Raw genomic sequence first — 23,469 nt, forward strand, 5'->3', positions numbered from 1 at the left:
AGCCACCCTGTGGTCTGTCCTCCCGCGGGATAACCCATGGTTATCCTGGAAGAGACCAGCCCTTGGGGATGTAGTCTCAATGTGGGAGGATGTAGCCCAGCCCAGCCCTCCCTGGGCTCTCCTGCTGTTGCGTGGTGGGGGCAGGGTTGGGTGCAGGTGGAGGAGCAGTGAAGATCGAGCTGCTGCTGGAGGGAGTAGAAGCCCAGGAACAGGGCAGCAAAGGATGGGAGATTGAGTGCCTGGAGAGGCCCTGCTTGGAGCAGAGCATCTGAGGAGGAGGAGAGTGGAGGACCCCACGGGGAAGTGAGAAAGATAACATGAGTGGAGCCATATTAAAATAGAGCCACAGCAGCCATTTCAGAGGAATTTCCTTGTCTGTCTTGTTTTCTTATTTTTTTAAATTTTATTTATTTATTTTTTCCCCCAAAGCCCCAGTAGATAGTTGTGTGTCATAGCTGCACATCCTTCTAGTTGTTGTACGTGGGACGCCGCCTCAGCATGGCCGGAGAAGCAGTGCGTTGGTGCGCGCCCGAGATCCGAACCCGGGCCGCCAGCAGCGAAGCGCAAGCACTTAACCGCCAAGCCATGGGGCTGGCCCCTCTCTTGTTTTCTTTATCTTCCCAACTGGACCCAACCACGAACATTCCAAGAAGTCAGTAAGAACAAGAATATCCTGTCTGTAAGGAGTGATGAAATTAGACTATGCCGATGACCGGATTGCTAACCAATCCATGAAATACAAGTCTGGCCTTTTGCCTGATGACCGAATCTCAAACCGATCTATGAAGCACAAACCTAGCTTTACGTCATCTAGTATCAATGAACTCTCCTTTAATACAACTCACCTCATCTTCCTCCCTTTTTCCCATAAAAACCCTGAGCCCCTCTCCTGTAATCAGGACACTATTTGGGAGTCTACCTGAATCTGTGCTCCCAGAATTGCCGTTCTTTGATCCCAAATAAATGCTTTGCCTCTTAAACTGGTTTCTGTTTTTGTAGGTTGACGGAAGGAAGGGATTCCAGCTGGGAGAGGAGACAGGCCACTGGGCCTAATGCCAAACCTCCATCCACCCTGCTCCCAGGGATGGACAGACGGGATGCTCAGCCCTGAGGGCCCCTCCTGAGGAGCCAAGGCCCCAGCTGCCAGCTTGCTTCATTTCTGGAGCAGGGTGGGCTGCTGGCAGGGACAGGGCTGTCACTCTCTCACCATATACCTCGAGGCAAGCCACTTCCGTTTCCTGTGTCCCCAGCTGTAAAATGTGAGTGGAATGAAATGATTCGGGGGTGGAGGGGTTGGGGGAGGCCTTTCGTCAGACATGCTGTGATTCCAAGTGGCTCGTGTCTTGGAATACAAGGTTTCCTAGCCCTGGGCTGGGCTGTGAGCTGTGTGGAGGAGGCCCCCAATGCCCCCCATTCTTTCTTCACCCTCTCAAGTTGCAGAGGGAAATAGGAAGAAATGAAGCTGTTAATGCAAGTGTAAAGCATAGCATGTGTGCCCCCAAGTGGAACGGGGTTGGGGCACTGATATGTTTTCGAATTGGTACCGGAACTGGAGTGTGTGGTAAGGCCAGTGAATTCAATGGATACAAGCCCACCGCTGCTCCTTCTCTGCTGTGAAATGACTTTTTTTTCTTTCTTTCTTTCTTTTTTTTTTGAGGAAGATCAGCCCCGAGCTAACATCCAAGCCAATCCTCCTCTTTTTGCTGAGGAAGACCGGCCCTGAGCTAACATCTATTGCCAATCCTCCTCCTTTTTTTCCCTTTTTCTCCCCAAGACCCCAGTGGATACTTGTATGTCATAGTTGCACATCCTTCTAATTGCTGTATGTGGGACGCGGCCTCAGCATGGCCGGACAAGCAGTGCATTGGTGTGTGCCTGGGATCCGAACCCCTGGCCGCCAGTAGCGGAGCGAGCACACTTAACCCCTAAGCCATGGGGCCGGCCCCGAAATGACTTCTTCAGTGTGATGCCAGGCTGTGCATAAAAATGGACGACGCATTCTGTGAGTCCATGGATGGTGGTGCTGGTGGTGCTGAAGGATGAAGGGCAGGGAAGGCAAATCCATATTCAGAATATGTGTCTGCTCCAGTGAGAACCCTGCACAATGGGAGAAGGCCAATGTAATAAAGCTGCCAGGTGACAGGCTAGTTCCTGGGGAACGGGGCCACACTGGGGCCTAGTGTTTTTCTCTGCTGTTTTTACAAAGGGGCCTTGAGGAAGGCAATGCCTAGCTCACAGGAATGCACCTCCCATGGGGGCTTCAGGCCCAGTGGTGACAAGAGAGGGCTAGCCTGGGGAGGGGGGGCAGTATTTCCAGAACTCAGAGGTCCCTGAGATCTCTTCATTTTATAGGCAGGAGCCTCAGGACATATAACAAATTGTCTTAGAAAAATCTTAGCCTGGGCCTTGGTTGCCTAGTTCCATCAGCACCTCCCTCCACTCACCCAGCCTCCCAGAGAGGGGTGATGACTCTCCTAAGATAACACAGGGCCATTGTGGGGCAGCAGCAGTGTAACTGTGGTGTGGGGGAGGAAAGGCCAGAAAATGGAGGGTGGTCAGGCACCTGCTCCTTCCCTGGGTCCAGCCCGTGGCGGGCAGGATGAGTGTGGGGTCATGGCCGCCAATGGATGTGGAGCGCCTGCTGGGTTCCGGGCACTGGACATGGGGCAGGGACCATTGACCAGCAACGGCTCCTGCCCTTGAGAATAGATAGCAAACCATAACCACGTACACAGCAAGATCATTTCAGAGCATGGAAAGTGCCATGGGAAGGAGAAAAAATAGCATTAGAGAGTGACTGGGGGCTGGGGGCTGCTTTGGCTTTGGTACCAGAGGAAGGAAGGTCTCTTTGAGAGGTGTGTGGGTTGAGACCAGCATGGCGAGAATATCTGGGGGAAGAAACAGCTAGTACAAGTAAAAACAGCTGAAATTTATGTGTTCCAGGCACTGTTCTAGGTTCTTTGCTTGAATTAGCTCATTTAAATGTCATCACAACCGCACGAGGTAGTAAGATTATCATTGCCATCTTACAGAAGGGAAACCGAGGTACGTAGGTAGGTGATAGAACCAGGACCTGAACCCAGGTAGTCTGGCTGCGGAGTCGGTGAGCTCCCTCCCTGCCCTTCTTCTTCACAAAGGCCTTGGCGTGGAATGAACAAGTCTGGCTGTAGATTCTGGATTCTATCTTGGATGCAGAGAGTGGGGGTAGAAATGACAACCCACTCTTCCGAAGGGAAGTGTCCAGGCTCATGCAAGCTAGTGGCAGAGCCAGGGCAGGGTCCCCCGCACCCCTCCTGCCCTGCCCTGCCCTCCCTGGAGTCCTGAAGTCCCTGCTCCCTGCCCCCAGCCTCGCGGTTCACAGCTAACTGGGCCACCTCATTCTAAAGGGATTTGAGTCCCCGAGACAACTGGAGACTGGTGAGAAAGGGCTTAGGGATTAAACAATGATACCCGGGAAGGTAAGGGACTTAATTAGGGGGGTTCGGGTGTGGGAAGTGGGGCGGGGAGGGGATTTGCGTCTTCACAAAGCCACGGTGGACTGCGGAAGTGAGGAGGAAGCGAGCTGTTTCTCACGTTCTGTTGTGCCTTCAGAAATAACACATGATAGTACTAATAATCCCTCACTTTGTGCGCCCAGCACTTTTCCAGCCATTATTTCACTGGGAATTCTCACAGTGGCACTGGGAGAGAGGCAAGGATTATTCTCCCCCGGTTACGGGCACCCAGAGAAGGCAGGTGACTTTGCCACTGAAGGAGCTGGGGTTTGGCTCCAGGCCCCCTGGCTCCTGGTCCAGGGCTGCTTCCTCTGCTCTCAGAGCTTTAGTGCAGGAGGAGAGGCGAGAGCAGGGCCACGAAGCTGCAGCAGAAGTCGTGGGGAACACAGGCTGCCCGTCTTCAGGGAGTCCTCATTGGGGGTGGGGGAGGAGGGAAAGCAGGAGGGAGAACGAGTAGTCGGGGAAGAGAGGGGCTTCCATCCTGAGTTCTGGGCAGCCGGGCAGGGCTGGGGCTGGATCCCGAGGGGCCTGCAAAGGGGGATCCTTATCCCGGGCCCCCTCTACACCTCCCCAGGAGAGATCCATTTGCGGCCCTTCAACCTTCAAAGGCACTCTCTGTCCACAGTCTGAATTTACCTTGGCAGATGTTTGAGTCTTGTTCAACACTGAGGGTGCCGGCACCCCAAAAAGGAGAAAGACCCCTGCCCGAGTCCCCATGAGCAGCCCCAGCTCGAGGATCTCAGAATAGCCATTTCCCACTGCTCAAAAGTCCTTCCTGACACGGCCCTTCCTACATCCATGTACTCCCAAGCCCTAATTCTTTATCTGGCCCCCACTCCCCCCCTCACTTCTCCACAGCCCAGTCTTAGTCTGGGTGTGCCCCCCACTACCAATACTGTAAGTCCCACGAGGGTGGTTTTTTTACTCCATGATTAGCATGGTGCTCAGTTAAATACGTATTGAATGAATGAATGTATGAATAAATGAATGAGTGGTCTCCAGGCCTACTGCCCCCTCCGATCTGGCAGACTCCTGCTCAGCCATCGGGTTCTTGGGGAACCTGGGATGCCCCCATCACTGACTGTGGGGATCCTCCTGTCTACCCGCACTGGCGGCACTGGCTAACTGTACCTGGTGACCTGTTGCCTTGGCTGTCTCCCTGAGGACTGGGAACTCCTTGAAGGCAGGGCCTGGGTGCCCTCATTCTCTGAGGTGTCCCCATGCCTGGGGCCATGCCCGCTGCCTAAATACTTGTGGAGTGAAGGAATGACAGGTGCTCCGGCTCCCAGCCCCAGGCAGGAGCTGAAGCCTGGGCCTCCTGGAGTGGGGTGCGGGCAGGTACAGGAGTGAATCCGTCACCACTGCTTCCTCATTCTGCTGCTGTCACCTCTGCTGTTGGGGCACGTAGTCCCAGGTCTTGCGGATTTCTTCATTCCTTTCCCACCTTGTTGGAAAAGGACTTGAGGCATGTGCAGCCCCGCAGGGCAGGGCTGGGAGGAGGGGAGGAGGCGAAGAGGCTCTAGCCAGGGCCTCTCTGCACAGCCGCCCACAAGTACAAGGGCTTTCCAGAGAGTTTTTGCTGTCCTGGCCCTGTGGAAGTAGAGTGTTCCACAAATATTTGTTGAAGGATTTAAAAGACTGTCTCTCTGACTCTCAGATCGCTGTGCCAATCATCGCACCACCCATTTCCCACTGGCACCACAGAATCGGAGGACGGGGCACCTGGAGGCCTCTGATCTGGAGGTCAGTGCCCTTGTTTTGGAGAAGAGGCATTCAGGGCCCAGAGGCCCAGAAGTCAAGGACGGACAGCCCGAGGAGGCCCCCACAGTGATCACTGCTGAACAGTCACTGCAGCGTATTCACTCAAGAACTCAGTCTAAAGCCCAGGCTCTGGACTCCTAGTGCAGTGCTCCTGCTGGTGCCCGGAGCCACCTCTCAGGGGAATCTCAACCCCAGGGCACTAACTTCCGAGACTAGAACCATTACCCCACGCTCCTCCTAGATCTCTGTGCTCCAGCAGCCTTATTTCAGCTGCTCACACCGCCTTGTCCAGCAAGGTGTACCAAGGACAGTGCACCTGTCATGGAGCTGACACGTGACAGGGCCTGGATCCACCTCGGGCCCAGGTGACCTGGGAGGCTGGGATCTTCCTGTTGGGCCAGGTGTGGCCTGATACTCGCCACTACAATACAGAGTAGTCAGTGTCAAGGTCAGGCTAGAGGGGTTACTGGTTGGCAGAGGTCATGCTAGGTTGGGTAGATCAGGGAGAGGTTCCTGAAAACAGCATTTGACCAGGGCTTCGAAGGCTGGGGAAGACCTGGCAGGAGGGCAGAGGCGTGTCTGATGGACGGCACAGAGCTTCCCTGACTGAAATGAAAGTGTGTGGAGGGGAGGAGCAGCAGTTGAGCCACAAGGGATGCTAGGAAGAGATGAGGGTAGGCCCGAATGCAAGTCAGTGAGATGGGGCTGACTCCTGAGGGAACTAGGGAGCCATTGCAGATTCTTGAGCAGGGGAGTAACATACCTAGCAGGGAGGGAGAATTGCTAGAGACGAGTTGGGAGACAGAGAAAAGGTGGGGATGGGGAGGAGGCACTCCCTCTTAGTAACCAGCTCAGAGGCGTTTACCAGATTATTATTCCAGGATTTATATTATCAGATTAACTAGCTGTTCCACAGTGGGCCGGAGATAGGTAAGTGTCATAGGAGGAAGGAGAGGCAGGCAGCCACAGGACCTGGGAGGGGCAGACTGGAGGAAGGGTACTTTACTTAGGCCTTTACTGTGGGTAACTCCAGACTCCTAGGGGATGGGGGGCTTGGTTGGGGCTCCAGCTGGGTGAACGTTTTCCTTGTGCTTTCCTGGGCAGCCTCTGTAGGCAGCTCCCAGGCGAGTCCACACCCCAGTGCACGGGCCCCTGGGAGCATTTGACACAGAAGCCAGAGATGGGTTTCAGTCCCAACTCTGCAGGCACTCTCACGAGACTCTCTCCCTCAGGTTCCTCAATAAATCACCTGACCTGCCTACCTCAGAGGGTCGCCCTGGGCTTAAATGGAAAGCTAGATCTGAAAGCGCCTTATAAACTGTAAAGTGCTGAACCAACACGTTCTTCTATTTTCTTTTGGCCCTGGACTGAAAAGAACATCTTGCCTTGGAAGGGTCTTAAATAAAGATCTCAGCCACACATGCAGCAAGGAAGGCAGCCCTGCGCTGCCCTAACCAGAAGCCGATGAGTCTCTAACTAGGGCAGGAGGCTGGGATTGCCTGAACACTCTTCCCAGAGGTGGGGGTTGGGGGCCTCACAGCCACAGGGCTGGACCTGAGACCCTCACTCTGCCCTGCAGCAGACCGCCATGGTGGGGGCCACGCCAGGTGCAGAGCAAAGTCCTCCCAAGCCTCTTTAACGGGCCTGCTGTAGCCTGCCTCTGCCTTCTAACCCAGAGAGCCCGGGAGGTGTTCTGCTTTCTACTGTCCTGGAGACCTGAGAGTGGAGGTGGCTGGCGGCCTGCTCTGGGAGGTGGGATGCCCACACGCTCCTGGGCCTAGCTCTGTGTGAATTCCAGGCAGTAAGGGAAGAGCGCAACTGAATGCCTTCTGTGTGCCAGGCACGGGGCAAAGCTCTCCACATCTGTCACACTACTAACGACTTTGGGCAAGCCAAGCCCTCCGTGAGCCTCAGTTTCCACAGCTGTTAAATGCGTGAGCTGCCTGATCCCTGCATGATCTATATTTATGTCTGCTTCCCAGGGCTCCTCCAGCACCTGGCTTTGTGCCTATTGGAGCGTTTCTTGCATTCATTCATTTGGCACACAGTCACTGAAGGGCCCCTGTGTGCAGGATGCTGTGCTGGGTCTAGGGAGCTTGCAAGGATTCAGAGGTGAGTAAAACAGGGCCCTGTGCCCAAGGACCTCACGGTCTAGCAGGTCAGATGTTGCTAAGCAGGGCCACATCAAGGTTCTGCGGGTCATCCTGCCTACTTCTCTCCCCTCCTCTCCGGTTGCAGCCACGCTTCCTACCAACCACCGGAACTTTGCTCATGCCCTTGTGCCAGCATGGAATGAATGAATCGCCTTGCCAATTCCTTCCCACTCCACATTTTAAGGCCCAGCTCCAATGCCACTCCCTCTGTGAAGCCTTCTAGGATTCTTCCAGCCCAAAGCAAATTCTCCCCTTTTTAAGCTCCCAGGCACTTGCTGCCTCTCCTTGGGGCTTTTGTCTCACTCTTGTTTTCTAGTTGATGGTGCCTGTGTCTTGTCTTTGGGAGGGAAGATGGTGTCTGATTTATTTCGGTGTCCCCAGAACAGTGCCTAGGGCCTGGCGCCTGGTAGGAAGAAAGAATGACCCAAGGCATGTGACCGGCTGCTGCCATGGAAGTAGGATTAGAGTGGGGGGGAACCCAGGCAGAGGGGGAAGGCTGTTGAGCTTAGAAAGGAGGAAATGGCTGCATTGGATGGGGAAGGGGCTGTGACTGGGGCACGGCAGGACAGTCAGATGGCACAGGAGGCTGCTGGGCTGCAGCTGCTGGGGGTCCATCCCACAAGTCAGACTTGCAGCTACATGGGGAACCCATGGCTCTGGCCCCTGGGCCTGGGGGCAGATAAGCTGAGAGCAGGCCTGCTTTCGTTAGGCCTTCCTCCACTTGGCTTTAACTGTGGCTTCCTCCACATCCATGCTGTATCCCCACCCAGAGGCTGAAGCCTGGCCAGGCAGGCAGCACAGGGAGGCTGTGCAGGGTGGACTAGGGAGCGGTCGGAGAGGCGAACCCTGCATTAGGCCCTGCACGGAGTGAATTATGTACATTCGTTCCCTTTCTCCTCTCCTGCTGTCCAGATCACCCCCCTCCACTCAGTGGATGAAGAAGCTTGGATTCAGAGAGATGAAGTCCCTTGCTGGTCTTCTAGAAAGAAGTGCAGGATTTAGAATTCAAACCCAGGTCTTCTAATTCCCAGAAAGGAAGCACTTTCCCATGCCGGTTGAGGGTGTGAGCATCTTAGGAGCGGCTCTCAGAGAGCTGAGAAGGTCAGAAGCAGATGGTGGGGAGATGGGGTCTGTGCTTCCTTGCCACTTCGGCCTGCCTGCCCCAGAGGCAGAGCGAAAGGCTGTCAATGCTGCAAAGTCCCAAGCTGGGATTGGCAGCAGTAGTCCCAAACCGATGACAGAACAGGATGGCAAGGGCCCCAGAAAGAAATGTCCAATACCACAGTTCCCCGAGGCAGGCCAATAGCTAGGTTTAGGGGACCTGGCCCCCCACAGCGGCACCAGGCAAGCTCCCTACCATCTTGGAGTGGGGAGAGGTCCTGCACCATGGGGGCCTAACCTTAGAAGAGCTCATAAGACAGCACCTTAGATGGGGAAACTGAGGCCCAAAGAGCTCAGGTGTCTCATCCAAGGTCACACTGTGAGCTAAGGGTAAATTTGGGACTAGAACCCAGACTTTCTGCTCTTCTGATATCCACTGGCTTCGGCCCTGGTGGGCACTCCCGCTGGCCTCCTGCCCAGGTCTCTGACTTCGGGAGGGCGCAGGGGGCACGCGTCAGAGGCTCCTGCGCCCAGCGCATCTCTCCCTACTCCGCCCCTCAGGATCCTTTAAGAGGCGGGGCTTGGCCGCCAGCCCCGCGGCCCGAGCAAAAGGCTGGGACTTTACTCCGGCGGCGGAGAACGAGTCCGTGCTCCATCGGCTGCCGCAACCGCCGCGCCCGAGCCCGAGCCACGATGAGCGGCCGGGTCGGCGACCTGAGCCCCAAGCAGAAGGAGGCGCTGGCCAAGGTGAGCCCTTAGCCTGGCCCGGCCCCCGCCCCGGGCCGTGGCCCTCGCTCTCTGCGGCAGCGAGCTGAGAAGGGGCTGGTGGGGGGCGAGCGACCATGCACGGCGGGCGGGCTGCGGGGAGAGCGGCAGCAGGCGGCACCTGGCGCCCCGCGCCGCGCGGCCTGCCCCTCCTCCCTCCGCTGGCCCGGGGGGCCCGGGAAGTTTGACCACCCCAGCCCCAGCCCTCTGCGAGCCCTCGGCGGTGCCACCTGGGAAGAAGTGTTTGCTTGGAAGCTCTCGGAGGCAGCTGAGGGCACAAAGGCAACATTCATTCTGGGGATTGGCAGCGGGGCCCTGGGGGCAGGGGCAGGGCCCCTGGTTTCCTCCCATTTCCGGGAGGTTTTCCTCTTGCGGGGGCAGTGGCAGGATGGCCAGGGGTCCGGACAGCGCCTTAGGAGACTTGCATAGCCCCTGCTCTGGCATCAAGTCGCTCTGCGACCTTGGGCACAACCTGCCCTTCTCTGCTGCTTGATGAAATGAGCAGGTTGGACCCGATGATGTTGAAAGCAGCATCTTCTGTGTGAAGTCTGGGATCCTGCAGTGACTTACTGGGTTGGGGTTAGTTTGAGCTGAGACCAGCCCTCCTCATCCTGCAACCCAGGCCCCTCCCTGGCTGGGACCTGGGCTGCTGCTCTTCAGAGGGCAGGGAGGTAAGCCTGGTTTTGCTTTGGCACCTGGGTAGAGGAGGGGGCAACAGTTCCAGGGCTGGACCCCACCCTCCCTGCCAACTGAATCTCTGTCGCCCTTGGGGAAAGGGGAAGTTGGCTGTTTTTGGAGCCAGAGCCAATGGGATCCAGTCTCAAGGTTTGGGAGCTCCACAGCTGGGCAGTGTTCCATTGCTGGGAAAAGGAGGTGGGGGCAGATATTTCCTGCCATGACAGGGAGGCCAAGGCACCAACCCCATGAAGGCTTTGACCCAGGCTGGGCGTCCCCCATCCTGGGGAGGCTGAAAGGGGAGGTTTCAGATTTTACTGCTGACCTGCAGGGGAAGTCAGGCAGAGAAGGGATTAGGTGGTGATTAGACTGGAAACCAGGGGCTGGGGAGGGTCCTTGGTAAGGAGTAGCTTCGCTTCATGCCTGGGCCCTGGATGAGCAGTTTCCTTGGGAGTCTGGGAGCTGTTTGGGGGATAGGATGGTCTGAGTCCCTGGCTGACCTGGGCAAGGGGCAGAGGTGGCAGGTCCTCATTGGTCCCGTCTGTGGCTGCTCTGTAGGTCAGTGGCTAGGGAAAGGTGAATGGCTGGGAGGAGGAGGCCTGGTGAGGGTGCGTGGGGGCGTGCTCCCCTACAGGACAGTGAGCGCTTGGAGGTGGGTGTGGCCATCCCTTGTGGTCACTGTCCACCTCCCTTGTGTGGCACTGCCTGCACTTTCTCTCTTCACGGCTTCTCACTGGAACTGTTCTCTCCACCTGGATTGCCCTCCTCCCTCCTCCTGCTGCCTTTGAAGTCCTTCAAGCCCAGCAAATGCCATTTTTTATATGAAGTCATATGAGACCACTGTCTTCCTGGCCCCATTCAGAATCAAAGTCTGCCTTCCCCCCTGCTCCCCTAGCCCATTGCTCACCATTCCGTTACGGAGCGGGCAGAGAGAGTGCATGCTCTGGCCTCCCCAGACCCGGGTTTGCTTCCCAGCTCTGCCAATTACCAGCTGTTTGACCTTGGGCGTGTTACTTAGCCTCTCTGAGCTCTCATTCCTTTATCTGTAAAATGGGGACAGTCATACCTCTGGGGACTCTGAGTGAGGCATGAATAAGATGAGTGCCACGTTCAGTGCTGGGCACATGGAGAATGGTTGGTAAACTGACAGCTTTTCCTGTGGCACATCCCAGAGTGTCTACTATCACAGTTAGCTGGGAACATGTCTGCCTGCCCGCCACACGGGAGTGTGTAAGTGCGTGCAGCCAGGCCGGGGCAGTGTCTTACTCCCTTCCCACCTCATCCCTGCTACCTGGCTCCCACCGGCACGACAGACAGAGTGCCCCGTGCAGCCCAAGTGCTCAGCCAGTGTCTGCAGAGTTGACCCGTGGTGAAGAAGGGTCCAGCAAAGCCCCTACGGAGAGTCCCGGGCAGAGGGTGGTCAGGGTGGGACCTGCCACTCACCCAGCTGCCTCTCCCTACAGTTTCGGGAGAATGTCCAGGATGTGCTGCCCACCCTGCCGAATCCAGATGACTATTTTCTCCTGCGCTGGCTCCGAGGTGAGGGAAGAGGGGCTATGGGAGGCTGGGGCAGGGGTTCGTTCCGGGTAACAGAATGGCACCCTCTGGAAACCCTGCCCCTAGCAATCTGGGGATCTAGAATATTCAACCTTTAGAACCAAAAGGGCCCTTGGCAATTACTTAACCCCAACCCTCCTATTGGGTAGATAATGGACACTGAAGCTCAGAGAGGTGAAGTAACTTGCCTCAAGTCACACAGTGCTTGAGCTGCAGGCAGACAGAGGACTAGAGCCAAGGTAGGCTCACTCTCAGCCCAATGCCCTTTCTAGCCACTCGATAAATCCACTTTGCTGATGGACTTGGGGAAACGAGTTGAGGAAAAGTGGAGAAAGACCCTAGCCATGTGGGAAGTTGGAGGCAGAGCCAAGTTTAACACGAGAGTCCTGGCCCCTGGGAAAGGCTGGCCCCCTCTGTGGCCTGTTAGGATGGCAGGCCACCTGCTGCCAGCCATTTAGGCAGCTTGAAGGAGGGGCAGAGTGCATGGGGAACACGGGGGCTCAGCCTGACCTAGGATGACAAGACTCCCCTCACGCCACTGCCAGGCTCCAGAGCCCCGAGTTCAAGTTCTGTCACTGCCCTGGCGAACATCTGCCCTAGGCTCCTCTCTGGGAGAGCAGGACAAGCCAGGGTGCCCTGCCTGTTGCGGGATGCGACACAACGGAGCTCTGCACGTGGTGATGAAATGTACACGTTTCTACCAGCATCAGGCTCAAACTCAGCCCCGCGACTCAACTCCTGAAATCCTTCCATTCTTTTCCCTCTTCTCTCCTTTGATTCAAGTCACGTACCACCCTCTCTGGTTCTTGTGACATACTTTTTTTCCTTTTTAGAAACTTTATTACCAGACATAGAAATAATGGAGAAAATTCCATTGTGTTAGACTGGCAGAGATTAAGTTGTGGCATAGAATCATAGCCCAAAATATTAAAGTACAAATCATACCCAATTATTTATTTATAGACATAGAAACACATATACATACCCCAGGAGTCTTGGGAGAGGTGAAGAGGTGTATTTTCCTGTCCAGAAATTGACTCAAGCTGGCACGCTCTGAGGGACAGCCAGCAGGCACCCCAGGGCAGGTGGAGCCAGGAGAGCCACATGGGGTCCTGTGTGCCTCTGGAAGTGCCACTTGCTATTTTCCCCCAAAAAGCTGCAAACCGACCCATCCCCCCAGTCACCCAGAGAAGGTGGAGGGGCAGCGCAGGGGCGGCAGTGGCTTCATTCCAGGGCTGGAGGATATTTTGGCCCAGCTCAAGGGCTGTAGCTAGAAGTGGGTGGGTGGGGAGAGTGGGAAGATGGTGCTGCCTTAAAGGGCCGGCTGCAAGATGATCAAACAAACTACTGAGCCGCTGTGAGGTGGAGAAGTGTGGTTTCAGAGAGCTGTTGAACAGCAACGCAGCTCTCTCTTATCTAAGAAGAGGCCAGCCTGAGCTTCTGGCAGCTGGGTTCCCAGGCACCCCCAGTTCCCCAGTCCTGGGATAACCATTCTTTTTGCAGGAATACCAAAGAGTGGGGTCATCCTCATTTGCGAGATGAGAAAACTGAGGCTCAGAGAGGGGAAGGCACTTACCTGAAGGCACACAACTAATGCGAAGCAGAATCAGTGCAGAAACCGAGGGCCCCAGATTCCTGGGCCATCCTCCTCTCCATAAGCCACAGCTGCCTTCTGAAGCCAAGCTCTGCCTCTTCAAATAGAGGAGTGTCCCCTCTGCACTTTATTTGTGCCTTGCATTTCCCAGGCAGGAGCTCAGGCCTGGTAGACTCTACTATGAATTTCAATTAGACTTTTTGTTGCCTTTTTTTTTAAGAAAGCTTTTCTCTTTCTCCCTTCGATTTTAAAGGAAACATTTGCAAGGCACACAGCAGAGTGTCTTTCTCTAACCTAGGTGTGAGCTGGGGTCCCACGCTTCCCGGCTTCTGCTGGCCCCCAGGCCCTGAAAGCAGGCACACACATCTCCACTGCCTCCCCGAACTGGAGCTGAGCTCTGGGCGGCCCAACAAGGAGGGTCAGATGGCAAGATAAAAACAAGGAGGTGGTGGGAACCCTGTGAGGCGGGCAGAGCAGGTCTGAGTCCTCTCGTTTTCCAGGACTAGAAAGTGGTCAAATATGAACCCGGGACAGATGCCCCATGCCATGCTTTGAGCTACCCCTGAGTGGGGCCGGTGGAGCCCTGGGGAGGCCTGCCTCAGCAGGCATGGGGAGGCACCAGGCGGGGTACTGCCAGGGGCAAGTGGCAACTTGGGGAGGGCCCCCGGAGAAGACCCTGATGTTGGGCTCTGACAGAATAGGGTTCCCTGGAGAGCCTCCCTGAGATATGGGGGCTCACAGTTCACCACCACTCCTGTTCCCTAGGAAGATACGGGCTCTCCTCACAGTAGGGGTGTCCTTCCTAGGAAGGATTCCTGCTTTCACAGTCCAGCCATGCTCCCTCATCATGAGAGCTTGTTGCCTTGCATTCTCTAAGTGTTTCTAGCTCATTGGATGATTCAGTCAGAGATGTACAGTATCTTGTCCAAGGTCAAACAGGGAGAAGATGGAAGGGCTGAGATGCAAACCCAGATTATATTCCTCTACAAGCTGCCCCCTCCCGCCACGATGGCACAAGAAGGGTCGCAGTCGGGAGGAACTTCCCCAGTGAAGCTGTTCAGGTCTGCATATGTGTGTCCAGCACCGATGATGGGTGTGGCATCGGTCAGATCTCTTGACGCACCCTTTGGGTGCAGGAGAATGGACTGGATTTCACGACAGCAGAGTCAGGGAATGTGCTCGGCCACTCCCAGAGAGCAGTGATTACGGGACCAGAGATAGTCCAGAGGGCAGCCTGTCTGGCCCAGGTTCAGGGCTGTCAGCAGATCTTGATGTTGATCCAATCTACAGGGGACATACAGCTGGGAGGGACAGTTCATAGGTCAGACCGCAAAACTGGTCAGAATCCGGATCTCAAAAGCTCTTTAAAGGATGAAATGAAGCTGACTTTCCCGAGATGAAATCTGATAGTGATGGATCCAGAAAACCACGCCACAACATAGGGTATAGAGGCTTAGCAGCAGCACAGGTGGGAAGGATTTGGGGGTTTCAGTTGACTGTAAGCTTCACCTGAGTTAAGGGTGTGACCGTTGCCAAGAAGGTTCTTAGGCTTTATTGGAGAAGGGTGGACAGCACACTTTAAGAGGGGTACTGGAAAACAGCCAAAGGAAAGTTATTTGGGTGGACTTGAAACCAAGCTGTGAGGAATAGTTAAAGGATCCATGGATGGGCAGCCTGACATCAGGGGCACTCAGGGTGGCAGCACAGAATATGCCAGTATTGGAAAGGTTGTCACGTGGCTGAGGAAGCCACCCTATTCTCTGAGTGTCTCTGGAGTGGATCTCCGCTCAGTATAACAGTGAAGACTGAGTGCCAATGGCAGTTCGGGTTATCTGGGAGCAGGTGGCCTTGGGGGCAGTGAGGTCTTCGTGTTCAAGCTTGAGCAAGATGGCTTGTGGTGTTCGTGCATAAAATAAAGAGCTGGCCTAGGTGAACTCTAATTCTGAAACTTTCCAGGAACCCTGGGAGGAGGGCCCTCTGTGTCCCATTGGCGTCTGTGTGGGTCCTTTGAGGACCTGTCAAGGTTGACTGAGGCTCATCAACCCTTCCATCCTACTGGGATGTTCCGCCAGCACCGCCCCAGATTACAGGCAGCTATGTTCATCCTTGAACTGCTGGTCAAGTTCTCAGGACTGGATGTTAGACTGTGGAGGAGATTACCTTTGTGTAAGGGGAAGGTTAAATGATAAGGGAGTCCAGGGTTTGCTTTCCCTGAGAGGAGATGAGACCCTTCACCTGATGGCATCCACTAGGGGAAAACTCTTTTGCCCCTGAAGTTGCAGTGCTGCCCCCACCAGAGCTATGGTGCTCCAGAAGCCCTCAGTGGAGGTCGGCATATTAGCTTCTGCATGCAGGGTGATCTGCGGGTCCCCTGGGGCCATGACGGGGAGGAGCCAGCCCCAGTATGGGACTAGGGAAACCTCTCCATTATTGGATGCCCAGTCTGCTGCCCTAACCCTGACCACGTTTCTCTGTTATAGCAAGAAGCTTCGACCTGCAGAAGTCCGAGGCCATGCTCCGGAAGGTGAGATCTATTTGGCCCTGAATCCCACTGTTGCCTCTGTCTCTGCCCATCAGAATCACACAGTGCTTGGATTTCTTTTGCTTACCCCCACCCACTCGATCACAGCCTGTGGCTTGTGTAACATATCTGAGTCATAGCCGACCACTACTGCCTGATCCCTCTGGGACAAAGTGCATTCCTTCCCCTGGAAACACAGAGCTTTCATAGCTCTGGGCCAGCCAAGAATTATAATCCGTTCAGCCCAGACCTCTAAAACAGGCAGTGCCTTCTTTTCATTCCTGCCGGTTGCCTTCTCGTGACTAACCTGTGGTCTGGTGGTCTGTTCATGCTGTCACCTATTGCTAGATGCTTCTTAAGGGGTCCCCTTGCCCCTGCTTTTTTAAAGCCCTGATTGTGTGTTTGCAGCATGTGGAGTTCCGAAAACAAAAGGACATTGACAACATCGTGAGCTGGCAGCCTCCAGAGGTGAGGACGAATGATCCTGCCTCACCCCTATATTAGGTCTGTTGGACCCACAATCTGCGTCTTGGGTCTACTGGACTGGGACCCTCAGAGGAAAGGTCTGACAATGCCAAGTGAGCCCTAATGGTTCCCAGAATGGGTATCTGTTGGCACCAGGGGAGGGCTTTGGAGAATGAGATTGACGAACCCAGAGGAAGGCTCTGGGATATAGGGAAGATGTGGCCGCCCTGGGCTTGCTGAGCAGGTGCCGCCTCTGTGTCTTTGCCCAGGTGATCCAACAGTATCTGTCAGGGGGCATGTGTGGCTATGACCTGGATGGCTGCCCCGTCTGGTATGATGTCATTGGACCTCTGGACACCAAGGGTCTGCTCCTCTCAGCCAGCAAACAAGACTTGCTCAAGACCAAGATGCGGGACTGCGAGCTGCTTCTGCGTGAGTGTGCCCGCCAGACGGAAAAGGCGAGTGGACCAGCACAGTTGAAAATGAGTTAATCACGGTAGAGGTGTTCGAGCAGAAGCAGGGATGTCACACAGGGATGTAAGCACAGCCTCAGGGCTGAGGCCCAGACGTTTGGATTTCAGAGACAGTGAAATTTCAAAGTTTTGGAAACTGACATATGTTGCCAAATTTTTATTTTTCCGAGTAACGACTTAAAAATATTTACCAGCTACTTTTACCGTAATTAACCCCCAAAACTATAGGAATGGCGTAATCTCGCAATAAAGGGCAGTCCTTTAAATTGAATAAATTTAGCTTCACAAAGAATTTACGACATTATTGTTATTTTTCTCATTTATCTGGGCACGTGAAATCTTTGTCATGGACCACCGTATCCTTGGACAAGTGTTTGGGTCCTGCTGGTGTTGATGAGCTCAGAGTCTGTGCTTCTCGAACTCTGTATTCAAAGAAAGATAAGGACAGCTGATTCCCTTACTGAGAAAAAGACGGACGAGCAAGCTGGAGCTGCCACCACGATCTTCTTTGTTTCCTCTTCAGCAGTTGAAAAGATCCAGGGAAATGATGTGATATGTTTGGGAGCATTTCAATACTGTCATCCACAAACATTCACTGAGAGCCTAGTGTGTGCAGAGACCCTGCAGGGCTGGGGGTACAGAGAAGCATTAGATGGGATGTACCCTTAAGGGCTTAGGTTGGATGAGAGCATCTGTGCCTACGAGAGAAGTGGCCACACAGGCCCCTACCGGCTGAGCACTACCTGGGTGCTGCACACAGAGGAAGAGGGAGGCCACCACGTCAAACTGAGAACAGAAGGGACCTCAGATGTAATCTAGATCCACCCAGTCATTTACTGGATGAGGACACCGAGCCCTAGGCAGGAAGAGTGACTTGCCTGGGCCATAATTCCAGCCCCAGGGTGATTATCTGGATTTGGAAAACCCTAGGTACAGCCCTGCCCAGATCTGGTTGCACTATGGGCACATGATGTAATCAGCGTTTGCCCTGGATCGGGGTGGGCTCCTGCAGTGGGGCAACCTGATGTGACTCTGCTCCTCTGTCTTCTGCAGCTAGGGAAAAAGGTGGAGACCATCACCCTGATTTATGACTGCGAGGGGCTTGGCCTCAAGCATCTCTGGAAGCCTGCGGTGGAGGCCTATGGAGAGGTGAGCAGCAGGGCTGGGGAGGCGGGGTGGGAGGGGGACCCTCTGCTCTGGTGCCCTGTGGGATGGCTGAGGCGATGGGGGCGGAGTCTAGCCTGGAGGAGGCAGGGCCTCTCTCCCTGGCACAGAGGTCTGAGCCAGCTGGACGCTGATTTTGTTCCCACAGTTTCTCTGTATGTTCGAGGAAAATTATCCTGAAACACTGAAGCGTCTTTTTGTTGTCAAAGGTACGTTGGGAAGTACCTGTGATGAAGCCAGATGGGAAAGAGGGGCCAAAAATGTCACTGGGACAGATTCAGGACAGTGAAACAGAGTGAGCCAAAGGAGGGCTCAAAGGCCAAGTTCAGAAGACCGGCCTGGACATACGCAGACTGCCCTATAATTTACAACGCTTTTTGGATTTATTACCTCCTTTGACCCACCCAGCCCGGGGAGGCAGGAAGACCGTACCTATTTGGCTGTACCCCCTGGACAGACGGGGCAGCTGGGACTCAAGGAGGTGCCCATGCCAAGCCTCACACCCTGGGAACTAGGGGATGTGTGGCCCGACACCAGGGGCTGTGGAGGACACTGTTAGGGACAGAGTGGGCACTGCTCCCAGTCTCACATCATCTGGTCTCTGTTCTAGCCCCCAAGCTGTTTCCTGTGGCCTATAACCTCATCAAACCCTTCCTGAGTGAGGACACTCGTAAGAAGATCATGGTCCTGGGGGGTGAGTAGGCCAGACTCTTCTCTACTCCACAGGATGGTCTGTGGCCCCCAGTGGGGCTGGCTTTAGAGGTATGGCCGTAGCCACCAGGGTGAAGGCTCCCTCTGCTGATTTGGTAGCAGTGGGACCCAGGAGCAAGCTGGGCCTGGGCTAGAGTCTTCCTGTCTCTTTTCATAAGAATTCTTTCTCTCAGACATTCTAGAAGAAAGTACTGGGCTCAAAGATGAGTGAAACGCCAGTCCTTGCCCTCAAGGAGCTTACAGCGTAACAGGAGAGAGAAGACCTCTAGAAAGGAAGCTCTGATACAAACTAGAAAAGGTACTAGGAACAGCATAGAGAAGGTACCAAGGAGGTCACAGGAGCAGGGGTTGCTTTCAGTTGGGGGCAACTAGGAATGGCTTCCTTAATGAGCACCTACTGTGTGCCAGCCACTGGACTAGGTGCCAAGGCTACAAGGATGAATAAGACAGAGTCCCTTGAAGAGCTCTTGGCCTCTCGGGGAAGGGAGACACAAGCAGATGTCTATCAGCATGATATGTTAAATATAAAAGAGGGGGATGGAAAAGCGCGTGGGAACACTGAGCAGGGGCACTCATCCCACCTGACCGAGGGAGGACGTGGTGCCTTCCTCCGCTGAGTACTATGGAATGAGTAAGAGGCCGCCAGATGAGGCAAGGCAGAAGGAACAGCATTGAGCAAAGACCGTACGCACCATGGTTATAGTTGTTGTAGACGCAGGCTGGGCATGGCAAGAGATGCGGCTAGAGAGGGAGCCAGGAGCCAGGTCCCAGAGAATCCAGGGCACCGTGCTAAGAAGCTAGGACATGACTCCACAGGCCACTGGGAATCAGAGATGAGTTCTGAGCAGGGGAGTATCAGGATCAGATTTTCAACTGAGACCCATTGTACTGGCAAGATTGTGAAGGACAGACACCAGTTTGCACACTACGGCCACAGTCTATGTTGCAGGCCTGAGCCGGGGCAGTGGCAGAAGAGACAGAGGAGAGCATGGATTTAAGACTTATTGAGGAAGTAAAATGGCAGAACTCAAATGACTCGATGTAGGAAAGGAGGAAGAGGAATCTAGAATGACTCCCTAGTGTCCGGCGTGAGTGACTGAGTATTGCAGTCACTCTGATGCAATTAGTTCAACTGGAGAATACAACCAGAAGAATAAGCTTGAAGTTGAGTTTGAGGAGTCTGTGAGATATGCAAATGCTGGGGACACTTGAGCCTGGGAGCTTGGGAGACAACTCCAATCTGGAGATTTGGGAGTTATCAAATACAGGCAGCAGCTAAAACCCTGATAATAGATAAGACTGAACAGAGGCTGAACCCTGGGAAATATCCAAGCTCAAGGGTAGGCAGAGAAAGAGGAGCCCACCAGGGAGACGAAGAAGTGACTGATGAGGCTGGGAAAGAAGCAGGTCGACAGGGATTGGACGTGCAGAGAGGACATCGGGGCACAAGGGAAGGCTGGCAAGGAAGATGCACAGGAATCAAGCCAGCCGGGGACAGACAGGAGTCGAGTTTTGCTGGGAAATTAAGTGGAGTAGGGGGAGAAAAGGCTAGATAGGTAGATTGGGACTGGCTCATGGAAGGCTTGATGCCACCTATGGAGGTGAACTCACGGGCAGGTAATAGGGATTCTGAAGGTTTCTGCATGTTCACCTTTAGGCAACACATGGAAAATGGAGATTTTCCAGATGTGTGCCAGTGAGCCCCAGGAGTGGACTGAGGCCGTCTGGAAAGTACAGGACTTCTGGGTTCTATTCCCAGCTCTAGCAGCCATGAGTTCTGCTTCTCGTTGCCTCAGTTCCTCTCTCTATAAGATGGGAAGAGTCCTCCTGGCCTTGTTCCAACTCTCCAGCTGAGCTGGGGGAAGAAATACAAAATCTGAGCAAAAGCCCGGATGATTTTTGGCTTTGCTGCTGCTACCACCCACCATGAGCATGAGACAGGTTTCCTGGCAGCAGAGCTGTGGGGGACGTTCAGTCTGTTTTCCCACCCACGCCTGAAACCCTTTCCACCAAACCCGCCTGAGGCTGAGAAGGTACAGGATCTTCAAAAGAGGAGGGAAGAAATTCACTCTGGGCTGGTCACAGAGCTGAGCAGCACAGATTAACTCACCCGGCGACCACACACACTGTGTTGCAGGAGTTGCATGCGCTCGGGTCCCTAGAAATCTGAGGGTTGGGAGACCCTGGACCATCTCCGGGTTTCCAGCCAGCACCAGCGGCAGAGGACGCTGGGCTGCACCCCCTGACACGAAGCTGCTGCCTGTATATGGTTTCCAGTATCAAAATGTTGTACTTGGCTGATATTTGTTTAGGAGTTTGGAATGGTGGAGAAGTGGTCCTCAGCATTGGTTGCACTAGAGTCAAACTCTCCTAGTCAGGAAAGGGCTTGGTTATAAAAGAAATGAGCTAAATCACTGGCAGCTAAACAGCCCAAAACAATAGGAGTGGAAGTGAAATGGTGGCTGGGGTAAAGCCAAAGGAACCCATTTAAGGAGTCACACTACAGTGATGCATTCATTCAGAATGTCACGATTGAGCTTGATGATGTATAGGCGACAGTGGGAGATGAGACACATGGCTATGTCCTCATGGGGTTCAGTCTGACCAGCATAGGTCATGTTGATTCAGGCCCTCCTGCCTGCTGCACATGCTGTTGCCTCTGTGTAGAATGCCCTTCCCTCTTTTCTTTGTTCCCTCCTGCTTGCACTTCAGATGTTTGTATCACCTTCCTGGGAGTGATAATACACTCTCATACGTGTAGGGCACTCTACAGTTTATAACACCGTCTCAAGTACTTAGTGCCCTTCACTCCCACTGTAACCTTGCAGGGCAGGAGCAGCTAGGCTCAGAATGAAGTGATTTGCCTCAGCTGGCCAGAGGCAATGGGGACAGGACCCCAGGTCTCCTGATTCCTGGTGGAGGGCAGGGCAGTGCTGTGAGTGGTGGCTCCTGAACCCCCTGCAGAGCTGTGCACACATCACATGCTGCTAATGCATCGTGTGTGGGGGCGGATGAGTTTTTTCTTTTCTGCCTCTTTTGTCTACACTGCCAGAGCTGTGATGGAATCTTGCCTAGTGGTGACCCTTCTTTCTCCTTCCCTCCCTCACTTGCCAGCAAACTGGAAGGAGGTTTTACTGAAATATGTCAGCCCTGACCAGCTGCCTGTGGAGTATGGGGGCACCATGACTGACCCTGATGGAAACCCCAAGTGCAAATCCAAGGTATGGGCTGCCGGGGGCTGGAGGTGACCAGGGAAGGCTGGCTCAAGTGCACTTTCCAGCTCACTCCATGCTCCGCTTCTAGATCAACTATGGGGGTGACATCCCCAAGAAGTATTATGTGCGAGACCAGGTGAAACAGCAGTATGAACACAGCGTGCAAATTTCCCGGGGCTCCTCCCACCAAGTGGAGTATGAGATCCTCTTCCCTGGCTGCGTCCTCAGGTAGGGTTCTGGACCCTTCCAGGAGACCTGAGCCTTTCAGCTGTAGATGCCGGTCTGTAGGCTGGGGTTGAGAAGCCTTGGTGGCAGGACCCCAGAGAGGGGTGCACACAGATGGAATCATGTCTAAATGGGTGGATGTCCCCACAGGTGGCAGTTCATGTCAGATGGTTCGGACATCGGTTTTGGGATTTTCTTGAAGACCAAGGTGGGGGAGCGGCAGCGGGCAGGGGAGATGACGGAGGTGCTGCCCAGCCAGAGGTACAACGCCCACCTGGTCCCTGAGGATGGGACCCTCACCTGCAGCGATCCTGGCATCTGTAAGTGTCCGTGTCTTGGCTTGAAGCCCCTGCCCTAGCTGTCTGCCCGTGAGGTCCCTCTTTCTCCATGGATTTAGGCTCTCAGACTGTTAGAGCTAGACGTGGGTCTCCATCAGCTTAACCCTCTCCTTGCATAGACACGGAAACCTAGGCTTGGAGAGGTGAATGACTTGCTCAGGGTGACCCAGCTGCTTAACAGCAGGGCAGGACTCTGACCTGATCCTCCCAGGTAGAGATGAGTCACGGTTCGAGGTGATCACAAGGGTTCAGAGCATCAGCTCTCTGATCCAGGTCTAACTGGGTCCGTGACCATGACCAGACATTTCTTGGCGATGCTCCTTCCCCAGACGTCAGAGAGGCAGAACTGGCTGGGTGGGTGTAGAGATCAGAGGGTGAGCAGATTGCTGGAAAGCCCAGCCCTGACCCCTCTGAGCTTCACTCATCTCCAGGTTGATCAAAAAATGGGCACAGAATGTGAACAGGAAGTTCACTGGAGAGGAATAAGAAGGGCAGCTAGGCATTTGAAAGGTGTTTAACCTCACTCAGCTCTGCAATATCGATTAAAATTTCCTTTGACTCAGCAGTTCTACTTCTGGACATTTATCCTACAGAAATATTTGCACAAAGATATAGGTACAAGGATGTTCCTAGCCGCCTGGGAAACTGGCAATAAACTAAATTGCCTTAATAAGGTCTTGTTAAATAAATTGTGGTCCATCCATACAATAGAATACAATATACCCATTAAGGAAAATAAATTAACATATAAGACGTCTGATACATCTTAAAAAATAAAGCATGAAATATGGTATATATGGTGTATACTCACTTTGGTTAAAAAAAGTGTGTACATAGAAAAGTATTCTGGGGAATCTATGCTAACTCCAATGGTGGTTATCTCTGGGGTGGTAGGAAGCTTGTAGAGGGCTTTCATTTTTTACACTAGTTCTGCAAATACAATTTATTTTACAATGACCATGTACTATGTTTATAAGCTGAAAAACCACATACACACACCAAAAAACCCCTATCAACTCTCCAGCTTCCTTTCTGTTAGAGCCAGTGGGCCAGGTGTGGACAATCAGTGACAACAAGGGCTTTATCGTCCAGCCGAGTTGGACTTGACTGCTGACTAGTCCTTAGGCATGTGACTTAGCCTCCCTGGGCTTAGTTTGCTGATTGCTACAATGGGGATCAAATTCTCTACCTCACAGGGACACATGATGATTTTTTGTTTTTTGTCAGGAAGATCAGCCCTGAGCTAACATCTATTGC

The 23,469-nt window shown here is 53.9% G+C and overlaps 1 protein-coding gene across 3 annotated transcripts in view; it reads left to right on the top strand.

Moving 5' to 3' along the window:
- The first annotated feature begins 1,004 nt into the window (after positions 1–1,004).
- Positions 1,005–23,469, top strand: part of LOC131398335 (SEC14-like protein 2) — a 28,548-nt gene continuing 6,083 nt past the window's right edge. The window contains exons 1-14 of one of the 3 annotated variants that reach the window (XM_058531768.1): positions 1,005–1,259; positions 5,152–5,237; positions 7,238–7,367; positions 9,071–9,256; positions 11,413–11,488; positions 15,581–15,624; positions 16,030–16,089; positions 16,356–16,544; positions 17,613–17,708; positions 17,872–17,932; positions 18,334–18,417; positions 21,549–21,655; positions 21,738–21,877; positions 22,025–22,194. In XM_058531768.1, the coding sequence (XP_058387751.1) occupies positions 9,203–9,256; positions 11,413–11,488; positions 15,581–15,624; positions 16,030–16,089; positions 16,356–16,544; positions 17,613–17,708; positions 17,872–17,932; positions 18,334–18,417; positions 21,549–21,655; positions 21,738–21,877; positions 22,025–22,194 (1,081 nt within the window). In that variant the 5' untranslated portion in view covers positions 1,005–1,259; positions 5,152–5,237; positions 7,238–7,367; positions 9,071–9,202. Of the gene's footprint in view, positions 1,260–5,151; positions 5,238–7,237; positions 7,368–9,000; positions 9,257–11,412; positions 11,489–15,580; positions 15,625–16,029; positions 16,090–16,355; positions 16,545–17,612; positions 17,709–17,871; positions 17,933–18,333; positions 18,418–21,548; positions 21,656–21,737; positions 21,878–22,024; positions 22,195–23,469 lie in introns of those variants that run through there. The other 2 variants (XM_058531770.1, XM_058531771.1) reach the window with 2 other exon arrangements.

This window comes from Diceros bicornis, chromosome 35, assembly GCF_020826845.1.
Source record: "Diceros bicornis minor isolate mBicDic1 chromosome 35, mDicBic1.mat.cur, whole genome shotgun sequence".
Lineage (NCBI taxonomy): Eukaryota > Metazoa > Chordata > Mammalia > Perissodactyla > Rhinocerotidae > Diceros > Diceros bicornis.